Source organism: Mercurialis annua, linkage group LG1-X (genome assembly GCF_937616625.2).
Source record: "Mercurialis annua linkage group LG1-X, ddMerAnnu1.2, whole genome shotgun sequence".
NCBI classification, from domain to species: Eukaryota; Viridiplantae; Streptophyta; class Magnoliopsida; order Malpighiales; family Euphorbiaceae; genus Mercurialis; species Mercurialis annua.
In genome coordinates this window covers 64,845,115-64,857,245 of record NC_065570.1, presented here as the reverse complement: position 1 = coordinate 64,857,245, position 12,131 = coordinate 64,845,115, and the positions used below count along the sequence as shown (strand labels likewise).

Here is a 12,131-nt window from a genome sequence, read left to right as displayed (position 1 = left end):
GATTTAACTAACAAAACTCGCAAAGTTTGAAATTAAAAAAAGATAAATTTTATTAAAAATGAAATAATAACTAAAGTGTAAAAAAAACTTGTCAACCATACAAATTTGAACCCTAATAGGCTAATACCCTATAAACCCCGGTTTAGATAAAAAAAATATCCCCATTTAACACTTCATGCTAGTGAAATGTAATAAGGAAATATTCCCAAGCCTGAAGCCTATAGACAAAAGGCTTAATGGCAAAAAAAACCCAAACTTTTACGACTTGTTGCAATTATATCCAAACCTTTTAATTTTTGTAATAATATCCAAATTGCATTATTTTGTTGCAATAATATCCAAATTGCACTTTTTATATGAATTTTTTTGAATTTTTTGTCATTTTTTGGGACTTTTACTATATTATTATACATCAAAACATAATAATAGCCTAATATCTTAATTGAAAACAACAAGTTTAGCCATCAATTTGACTATTATTGCTACAAAAAATGCAATTTGGATATTATTACAAAAATTAAAAAGTTTGGATATAATTGCAACAAATCGTAAAGGTTTGGGTTTTTTTTACCATTAGGCCTAGACAAAACTTACATGTCCTACCTAACATATAATTTAGTTCAGCAATTATATTTGTTGTAAGCAAATGCTAAAAGGACATATTATAATTTTGTTGATCAATCACATCCCAAAATAAAACGTAACAATTGATAATAATTAACACTGTCTGGTCATTAGAATAATGAATTTTGATCTCATAATGCAGGAGATCAGGAATAAGAATTTTAATGGGAGAAGTATGTGTTTTTGGCTTCAAATCCAAGGCAATGCATATGCAACATGTCTGCATTTTGAAGGGATGAAAAAATTTTGAATAATAATTTGCCCCCTGAATTACTTACACAATAAGCAATTAATAATAAAATTACTTTTTTTATTAACTGGTAGATATCTAAGCTTGTCAATTTTATCAATCAGCTCAAATTTTCATCAGCCAACACGATTTCTTTTTTCAATAAACCCCTATAGTATAGAGTCAGAAAAATTGATGTATTTGATATAATTGACAAAAATTGAGAGATTCATTCACAAAAGAAAATCCATATGTCAATTGCTTATCGCATACAATACAAATTCATGAAGCAAATTAATATTTTAATCGAATGTAAAATGTATTATTCAATTTCAAATTATGGGATTTTTTTTTGCGTCTTCATGACTCCTTCTCATAATAACTCTTTATTTTTGATAAAGGAGAACATTCGATGTCCGGAGAGTTTCATTGTCTCAATTAATTTGAATCGGATTGAACAAGATTTATTGAGATGACAGAACTCTCTCAAAAAGTATTTTAAAGTTGCTCCATATTCAGAGGTCGAATTCGAGATCTCTGACAAAGGAGAGCGAAATCTTTGTCATTCCATCCTAACCTCCAACAGTGAACTCCTTGTTTTTCAGTTATGAAGTTCACTTATACGAGAATAGTGTATCATGAGTCGGGTGTAGATACGAATTTTCCCCAACTTATTTACAAAAATAAAAGATAAATTTAAAAAAAAAACATTTTTTTTCTTTTCTTGTTACGAATACAAATAAGAGAAGCCACTTTTGGCTTTCATCATACAAATGAGACAATCCCATCTTAATAACATTACAAGAAAAATCTATCTTTTCTCAGAAACAATGAATGATTTGATATGCAAATTAAGAACTTATCAGAATGTCTCGCAGCGAAACGGCAGCCCTGTCTGATGATCAACGCTCACAATTTCTGAAACATTATTACATTTCAGAACATCTTGTCCCAATTTAGCCCCAGCAGCTTTAAGACCCTTGAGTGAAACAGGCTGATTAAAGAGGTTCAAAGATGGTAATTTTGATGCTGAAGGTAATTTACCATTCGGTAAAAAATTCCTAAAATCTTCCTGCAATAATGGAACTTCGAAATCACCTTTATCATGCTTAACAACATTATCTTTTGCACTAATATGAGCTCCAGGTTCCATATGATTCGTCGAAAAACTCGCCTGATTCGGAAAATTCGGATAAAGACTAACATACCCTCTTAGATACATCAGATCAATCAAGAATTTTTTCCAAGAAGCTTGCCATCCATTAGTTCTAGATTTCGGAATCTGAACCGGGTTGGATTTCGCGTCTACGGTGAACCTCATGTTCATGTAGACATAAAATTCTCTCCAAAGCTTGGGGAAAAACAGAGCTCCCCAACTACAGGGTAGTTGATGGACATAAGGCGTGTTCGGATGGATCGGTTTGAAGAATTCCGTCGGATTCCATTTCGGTCGCTCTTTAACAACTTCAACTATTCTTGGTGTGTATAAAGAAATTGAAGTAAGTTCAGGAAATGAAACCTGAGGATCATAATGATAGGCTAAAAGTGCATATTTAATCCAAAGATAATAAAATGGCGACACTTCGATATCGTCTTCGAGTAGTAATCCGAAATCATCGTCCGACGACGGATACCAACTTTCGCTAACGGCTCTGATTAAACCACCTTGTATGATTCTCCTTCTTAGGGTTTTAGGACCGTGAGTCCAATTAAATGTACTTACTAGTCTTATGGTTGGTTCGTCCACTTTGCTGTCCATGTTGAAAGTTATTGGGATTTCATCGCCCGGATAGTATGCATTTTGGAGAGAATTTAGTAGTCTTGATAGAGATCCAGCACGATTTTGAGTGATTATGTTGATCGAAATGTGCATCTTATTCCAATCTGCAATCACAATATAAATCACATTGTTAGTTCGGAGTATGGTGCAACGGAAATTTATCGAGTCCTCGTTTCATTTTCAATTTTCAGAATACAAAATGAATTCATCTATTCACAACTATCATAAAATTGACAAATATATTATGCATATAATTTTTTACAGTTTGGTCCACAACATTTTCAGTCAATTATATTATATCTAAGAAGCAAATGAATAGTCTAATACCAGAAACAAGATACAATTCAGCGTTTTTAGTTTTTTTTTTTTTTTAAAATTGTTCCTTATTTAGAGACAAATTATATAATGTTTTTTATAGTATTATCGGAGTAACAAAAAATACTTTTAATAAAAATAACATGCACACTTCGATAATTTCTCAAGACTTTATGAGTCGTTTTCAATTATAAATTTATCAGAAAAATAAGTCAAAGGAGTAAAATATATTTTACTTTTATCAATTAAATACTTTTTTTTATCGGAATCAAATTATATATTTTATTTTCTACTTGGATATAATTGACATAGTATAAATTATGGGAACAAACTGTCAATTTTTTATTCATCTAATATTTGACAAATTTACTATACTTCTCAATATATAAATTCAGTTTTCCTTTTCAGAAACACTTTTTAAAACTCCAAAACTTTATAATTATAATCTATTTTCATTAAAAAGAAGAATTGAATTGAATTGAGTGTTCTTACTTGGCAAAGCAGTTGATCTCAGGTCAGCCATCCAAAGAACCTTGGAAATGGAAGCTCTAGGCAATAGAATCATAGTTGTAGCATTAACACTACTCTCCGTAGCCATTTTCAAAGCTTTCTTCACACTAGCATCAATGTCATCCACCGTGATTACGACGCTCGGATTATGAATTTTGATCAATCCTTTGACACTAGAATAAATTCCTTGAACTACCGGAACATCAGAATCCGATACGCCCGACAATGCTCCGATATCCAAATCGAAAATCTTAAACCTTCTCTCTTTGCATACCAATTTAGGCCAATGTAGAGCAGTTGTAGCATCTTCACAGGAGCAAAATTTGCCCCCAGGGACTACAATGTAAGCTTTTTTGCCAACTGTGGACCTAAACTTTTCAAGCAAGGGTGCTAATGACTTAACTTCTTCAATTGAGTGACCATAAAATAGTGCGTCAATTTTTTGAGGGTACATTGAAGCCCATTGAGTAATGTAACCGTTAGAAAGTGCTTTCCACCACTGATCATCTCTGACTTGAACTATGTCTTTGAAAATTACTGTGGTTTCAGAAACATAGGCTAATCTGTGTTCACTATCACCCCATGTTTCTTTGTCGTTCGGATCGACCGGAAGTACGAATGATCCGGCATTTCTGTACTTCTGAAGCTGATAGCTGTGTAACAAAATTGAATTTTTTTGTTCAGTTCGGTTTTAGACATAAAAATCTAGTTAAGTTTTACTGGAAACAACGTTGAACCATAAAATCAACCGAATTGACTAATTCAATTTAGTTCGATTTAAAATATCTAATTACTTAACATTTTAGTTTGTTTTGAACCGAATGCACACTTCTATTTACATTTACTTCCACTATTTTATTTTATACGATATGATCATATTGAAAAAAATTGCAATTTCTATTTACTTTGGTCACTGAGTTGAAAAATTGGGGATTTACATGGTGCATCAAATAAAATCATGGTGCTTTTTGGTTTTGTTTGAATTTTGGTGGATAAATTACATTTGACCCTTTATCTAATTTTGATATGCTATTTTGCACAAAAAATTCTTCAAATCCTAATTTTAACGGTTTCTTTTTCATTTTCAATAACACTTATGAATCATAAAACTCTATGGTTCAAAACAAATTCCGTTATGTTATTAGTGTTTTTTATTTTGCTATTTGGATATTTGCTTTTTAATATTTTTTATTTTAGCAATGTTAATGTGCTAATTTTATATCATGAAAATGGACCACTACTCACTCATTCTCTCTCTCTCTCTCTCTCTACATATATATTTATTTGAACTCTCTACTAATAACCAAAATTAATGCTCTCAATAATGTGCAGATAGTGCTACGAGGAATCTCAAAAAGGAAGTGCTAAATTGAGTTGCTTGAATTTTTTTAGGAAATTAAAACATGAATATATTGTGGATAATTAAATAATGAAAAACAGACAAATTAGTATATACACAAATCTTTATAGTGGAAACACAACAGCATAGTGCCCATCTTGAAAAGAAAAATATTTTATTAGCTTCATTCATTTTGCCCCTAGGCTAATAAGATTCACACCATTAAAAGTTTATTTCATTAGAAAATAGCTTAAAATTTATGTGCACCAAAACAAAATAAAAACAGAAATGCTAAAACATAAAACAGGAAGCGTTATTTTTATAAAAATAAATTATAATGGTAAAAATAGTTTTATAAAATAAAAATAAAACGCCAAAATATAGAACTTGCAAGTTAAAATAGCTTAAAATGCTTGCCAAATCAAGTTCAAGGGTATGCCTATTATTTTGTAGTATATGATTAAGTTGTTTAGATAATCCTGAACAGGTTACCAACCCAATATAAATTCAGTAGTTGTTACAGTCAAACTCTAATGAATCAGAAATTCATAAAATAAAATACTTAAAAACTTCTTTGGGATAATAATTGATTAATATTAAATTATGTTTAGAAGCTCAAGTACTGAAAAAAAATGCACTCGAAACTCCTAGAGATCTTCAAGATTTATTTAAACTATCAAGGTCACAAAAAAATAACAAATCACCCCTAAACTTGTACGTAATGATAAACTACCACCGAAATTAACTTGTTTATCAATTAGGTCCCTAAATTTGTTAAATTTTATCAATTGGACCAAACTATGACCTATTTTTGGTCGATTAAACCCTTACTTGACTCTAAAAAATAATGAAATTTACATACCTGAGATGCAGATCTTCTCCGGTGGAGAAAGTCATCGGAGCTTCGATGAACAATGTCTTAACAAGTTCAGCAGAAAGAAACCAAGAACTTGAAAGAAAATCAACCTGCAAAATTTTATCAACTGTAATATCATAAGCAGGATCAGGCAAATAAAGACCAGCTTCCTTGGATCTAAATTTCCTATAACTTGGGAAAGTAAAATCTTTCTGTCTGAAAGGCAAAATTCTCCCAATACTCCCCAAAACAGAATTCTGATACTTTTCAGTCCCTGCCACGTGTGACAAAATCTCCAACATTTTTCTCCCTGGAATCATATCATCATCGACAATATAAACAAGATCAGCTTCAGTTTGCAGAGCCAATTGAAATCTCCCATAGTATTTAAAATCATAACTTGAGCTAATAAAACTGATTCTTGAATCATTGTAGCTATCCACAATTCTTTTAAGTGAAACCTCATTAGGGCTACCGAATGACACCACCCAAACATGATGAAATGGAAGTGTTTGGTGAAGTAATGAATCAATCTGTGAACAAAGTGTTTTTCTCTTGAAATGATTCAAGATTACAGTGATTTTAGGCTTTGTATTATTATTATTCGGACCGCCCCGTAAATCCCACTTCGATTTCATCTTCATGAGCTCAGAAAGTGTTTCTGTGCTCTGAAAATTCAAGATTTCATCATATAATTCTCTTTTCAGCTTGATCATTTTAGTATCCGTAGATTTCTTCTGCTCGAATTCGATCTTTTCGTGCTCGCAGACGTCGGACGGAGTTATATTTTGGATTATTTGATCAGATTGAACGAGAGATGAAGATTCTTGATATCTACCAAGAACATGAGGTGGGACTATAAATTGTTTCCATTGCTGAGCAATTCTTGTGGCCCAAATAAAATCAGGTTTTGTTCTTAAATCTATTGAAGGACTCATGTAATACAGTAAAAAGGTTGCATAAACAGCAAAAGCAAACTGCAGACAGGTAAGAATGGTAACAATCTTGTTACTTGATGCAGAAGTTTTGTTATTGTTTTTCAATTTTGCCCTACCACCAACATAATCTTTCAACATCCCTTCCAAATAATCACCACTTTTCAAGTTTGAGTTTCTGATTAAACCCATCACAGGAATTCAATTATAACACTATGTTATGATAAAACCTGCAAAAAAAGTAAAAAAAAAACATCAAATTAAACACAAAATTTTATGCATGTCCTAAAATAGAGGGTTAATTAGACAATAACTATTATAACAAAAATTATTTATGGAAATAAAATAATGCAAGAACTAACCGAACATAAAGGGTTTTGAAGACAATGTAAGAATTTGGTTTGGTTCCAATGAAATGAAAGAAAAATAGGCAAAAGAGAGTGATTTTTAGAGAAATATAGGAAAAGGGTGTTGTTGCAATGGATCTTGTGCTTTGTGTATTTATATATGAAAACAAAAAGGTTAGTGACAACTTCAATAACTAAAAAAATAGAATAATTGAAGAATAGAAGCCCATGAAAAATGCACCAAAGCTCACATGGTTTAACCGTTTTAGTGATAATAAAGTATCCTTTTACATTAAAGTTGGATAAATAATATTTTTCTTTTGTTATAATTCCTTTTTCTAAGTCGACAAGATTTCATCTCTATTTTATTTCAAAATGATTCAATAAATAAAATAGAATTTTTTTTAGCATATATCAAATATTTTACTATATCCGTGCACAATTAGTAAATTTATTTGACTTATATACATATTAGAAAAAAGGGTTAATGTCAAAAAAAATCACGAACTTTACACGTTTTCTCATTTTAACCACATAGTTTAAATTTTCTCATTTTCATGCACGAACTACCACTTTTTCTCAAATTCATGCACGGTTCTGAGGTGACACTCATTCATTGGTGTAAAATGACCTACACCTCAGCGAATTACACCAATGGAGCCGTCACACTTCAGCATCGTTCATGAATTTGAGAAAAAATGGTAATTCGTGCATGAAAATGAGAAAATTTAAATTAAGTGATTAAAATGAGAAAACGTGTAAACTTGGTGAATTTTTATGACATTAACCCTAAAAAAAATTGAGTTTTAATCAAACTTATATCAAATACTTATAATACTTTTATTAATAAATAATTGATTCATCATTCCAATACACTTTCTATTAAATAATGATTTAAAATAATTCATAAAATGCATATAAAACTATTTTTAGCAATAAAATTATTAATTGTTGTTATTATATTAAAATTATTATTATTTTAATTTAGTGGACTAAAATTAATTCAATTAAATATATTTTATATATTTATCAAGTTAATCAATTTTTTAAAAATAAAAATAAACATAAAATTTGAGACATTCAAAATAAAAATCAGCTTATTAATTGTGGATAAATTTAGTAAATTTTATTGAAATTTATCAAAAATATTAATTAAAAAGGATAAAAATAATCAAATTAAAATTTATATTATTCATAACTAAATAATAATTAAAACAATATTTTCAAAAAGTTGTATCAATAATTTTATGGTATGTGCACTTAAAGACATAATTTGAAAGCCGGTTTTGATGGCGCACAAAAGGGCTATCCCTGCGTTTTTGGCACACTGCTCTTCTTCCCTACTTTGTGACCTATTTACTTAGTACTAATTACTAGTACTACTCCCATTATAAAACTTTAAATTGCTCTGAAATTTAGGTGTTTCAGACTCTATCTTTTACTATTTTATTAATATCAAGATCATTAAAACCCAAATTCCAAGAGATTTAAGTAAAACTAAGGGGAAAAAATAACAACTAGATGCTGCAAATGTCAAAGTCAAAGTATTTATATATCATTAGTATCTTCTAATAATAGGGTATACATAGCTTTTGAATTTTTTTTAGTGAAAGCAAAAACATTTTAGATGGTGTTAGAGAAAACTCATTTGAAATTATTAAATTTTAGTCTATATCATGCCATATTAAAGGTTAAAGATGATTTTTGTTGGAAACGCAATATCATATTTTCATCCATTGTGTTTTCGCTAGGAAGATTTGGTTAAACGTCATTCAGAGAATTGAGATTGCGTGGTGTTGCGCTTATTCGTTCAGAGATTTCATGCCTCAATGGTTTCACATTGTTCCATCCGGGCCTTATTCGAAATTGTGGAGACTTATTTGGTTTATTATGATTTGGGAGATATGGAAGTGTAGAAATGGAAGAGTTTTTCAAAACGTCGAGAGGAATGTTGAGTCCGTAATTTACAGGAGCTTTTCTTATTCGGGTCTTCTTATTTAAGATTTGTAATAGGGATTTTGCTTATACGGGATTAGACTTATTCAGAAATCCCGCTTGTGTTTTTTTATCAGGATTGTGATGTTTTGCCTTCTCTCAGAGTCGTAGTCTCTAGTGTGCCACTTTGAGTGTGCCAGTTCTTGTGCGAAAACTCTGAGTTAAGGTTTTTGCCATCGCTTGTGGCTTTTAATATAATTTTTATGCATAAAAAAGATGATTTTTGTTTACTTTTTTCTTGTTGATTTAGTGATTTGTCATAGACATAATCAAATAATAATTGTAGTTTTATCTAACAATTTAAATTTTTAGATTGATTAATTATTTGATATGATTACCAAAAAAATTTATTTGATATGATTATCAGTTAAATATTAGTTGAATTCTAGACAGTTCAATCGTAAAATATTTAAATTAATTGGTTATGTAAGAATATGTATAACTAAATAATAAAAATATTTACAATAAATCTATAGCTTAGATGGTATGTCCGTTGAGTAGCATTTTACTAAAGTCGTGGTACCAAATGCTCCCATAAATCTAAAAACAATTCCCCAAATTAAAGAATAATAATAATAATAGTATATTTACATTTTTCTTTCTTTAATACTCCATCTGTTCCAAATTGATAGATAATTTAAGACAAATACGGATATTAAAAAATTTAAATTCTCAAGATAAAATGAGTTAATATATAAAATGATACTACCATATTTGCCTTCATTTAATATAGTGGCAATTTTTATTTTTTTGTTTTGTTGTTGTTTTTTCAAGATATTCTCCACAATTAATGAAGGTATATTTTTTTTTGATAATTTGGGAAGGGGGAGCGCTTGTGGGAGTAATCGAACCCACGACCTAGCAGTTTGCTGCTTAGCGTTTATACCATTTGAGCTATAGCTCTTTGGTAATGAAGGTATATATATAAGACATTACTATAATTTGGGACAAAAAAAATTTGAAATAGTATCTATCAATTTGGAACAGAAGGAGTAATAAAAAGTTAGTAGTACTAACTTCTTGAAGCAGCATTTATTTTGTTATAAAATAATTTCTAAAACCGTACAAGAAAATTAAATATCATTAGAACTACAAAAGGAATTACAAGAGGAGACGAGACCTACCTTCTCTACCAAGAAATTAAATGAGGCAAATTCAGAACTTAGGAAAACTTTTCTTCTTGAGCAAATGATGCTAATAACTTTAGAAGAAAACTCACATTCACACCAAAAAAACAGGGGAAAAAACTCAAAACTACCAAAATTGGCCGGTAGAAACAAAGAGTTGCAGAGAATGAAAGCAATAATTGGCAATTAAAGAGTTGAGTACACTAGAAAATATGACAATTAGAAATAAATTTACAAGTGTGGCATGAATTAGGAGTGTGGAAAAACCAAATCAAACAAGTAATTGAAACAAACTAAAAAATTTGGTTCGATTTGATATTTTTTTAAGAAATAGTTTTTTGGTTTGCTTCGGTTTTGAACATACAAAAATTTAGTTAAATTTTAATACAAGCTAAACCGAGCTAAAAAATTGACTAAACCGACAAATTTTTGGTTCAATTTGGAATTTTTTTAATTTTACAAAATTTTGGTTCGGTTTGATTTAGAATAGCAAAATTTTGGTTATGTTCGTGTTGGTTTAAACCAAATTGACGCCCCTAGCTAGTATGAATATTGGCAAGGTTGACTTGGAACGTAGATGAAAATATCAGCAAAGTAGTATGTTAATGGAAAATTGCCAAACTTCAATTTTGCGCAAGTTGTATAATTGCTTGCGAAAGGGATAATTCAAATATGTTTGGTCACTTTTTCTCAAAAATATATTGCACGGAATAATATAATTATTTAAGAAAACTAATTAAATTAGGTCATTAATGTGTGAAACATTTTATAGGTTTAACCAGTTTTATAATTGGAGTCAAGTTCATTACTAAATTGTCATCAGAGTTAAAGATCATGACAGCTTAATTATGAAATTATTTTTAAAAATAATAAGGGTTAACAAATTAAGGCATGTTTTGGCTGAATTTGCTCTAAAAGAATTTGTTCATGTTGATAAGATGCATCTTCCCAGGCTTGACTGAATATTCAGCTTATCAACATCTACGAAGAATATATAGACTGTTATTTTTTTTATAACAAATTACTCCAACACCCCTAAAATTTATCATAAATCATGTTTACACCCCTCTTGTTTCAGGATAACAAATGTGGTCTTTGAATTTAAATCTCAATAATGATCAGAGTGTTCTATAACCCTTAAAATTCAAGGTCAAAGAAAAAAAGAAGGGGCTAAATTATTGATTTTACATTAAAAGGTACTAAAATATATAAAAAGGTAAAATACAGAGATAAAATTGCGGATCATATTACTAAAATTACATTATTTAATCCTGAAATAAGAAGGATGTAACCAATTTCCGATACAACCTGTTTACACAATACGAAGTTAGACGGCTTGCGATTGAGTTTATATGAATTCGGACCATAAACAAAATCATAGGTTAAACAAAGTAATTCGTCTATAAGACATGTTTAAACTTGCATTAATAATATCCATCCATTCCAATAGAGTTTTCCATTTTTTTAAATTTTTTTTTCCAAATTTTTTGTCCATTTATAATAAGTAACAATCTTTCAAGCTAATTTTTACATATTGTCCCTATTTAAACAACTAATGAGCTAATAAGTAAATGAAATTTTTGTGACTATATAAGAAAAGTAGAGAAAAATTGTAAAAGTTCATAGTATTAATTGTGTTTTTTTAAACTGTGTGATAATATAAAACTGGACAACTCTGTTGGAATGGAGGGAGTATTAATTAATTAAATTATTATATATAATTAAATTATACTTATATAACACATAATTTATTAATGTTTTTACTGTATTAAAACTAATGATTGTTATTGAGTTTTATTGTTGATTATACTAATTTAATTTAAAAATATGCTAAATAAGTTACTAATAAATGTATGAAACATATTAAACATTGTGATTTATTAATAATATTTTTTAGTAAACGAGTTAGACAGTTCGATATGTGTTAACCCGTGAATAAACATGTCTTGTTTGGATTTTATATTTGTATACTATTTGTTAAACATACATGGTTGTATTAGAGAATATGTCTATTTTTAATGAATACATGATATGCAAACGAATTGTCAACTTTGTATATAAGTGTGAATTATGG

At 29.3% G+C, this 12,131-nt stretch overlaps 1 protein-coding gene across 1 annotated transcript; it reads right to left on the bottom strand.

The window, feature by feature from the left end:
- Window positions 1-1,548: 1,548 nt before the first annotated feature.
- On the bottom strand, window positions 1,549-7,063 carry LOC126665608 (uncharacterized). Its single transcript, XM_050358446.2, has 4 exons — window positions 6,951-7,063; window positions 5,660-6,818; window positions 3,441-4,111; window positions 1,549-2,737 (listed from the first exon to the last, which is right to left on the bottom strand). The coding sequence occupies exons 2-4, from the start codon at window positions 6,778-6,780 to the stop codon at window positions 1,716-1,718; spliced, it is 2,814 nt and encodes a 937-aa protein (XP_050214403.1). The 5' UTR covers window positions 6,781-6,818; window positions 6,951-7,063; the 3' UTR covers window positions 1,549-1,715.
- Between the last annotated feature and the right edge of the window lie 5,068 nt (window positions 7,064-12,131).

What these genes read in the sequence shown, in the direction of transcription:
- LOC126665608 (XM_050358446.2), bottom strand. Translation starts at nt 6,780, where the DNA reads ATGGGTTTAATCAGAAACTCAAACTTGAAAAGTGGTGATTATTTGGAA. An exon ending in GGAGAAGATCTGCATCTCAG is followed by an intron (nt 4,112 to 5,659) that starts GTATGTAAATTT and finishes TTTGTTACACAG; the next exon opens with CTATCAGCTTCAGAAGTACA. An exon ending in GAGATCAACTGCTTTGCCAA is followed by an intron (nt 2,738 to 3,440) that starts GTAAGAACACTC and finishes TTGTGATTGCAG; the next exon opens with ATTGGAATAAGATGCACATT.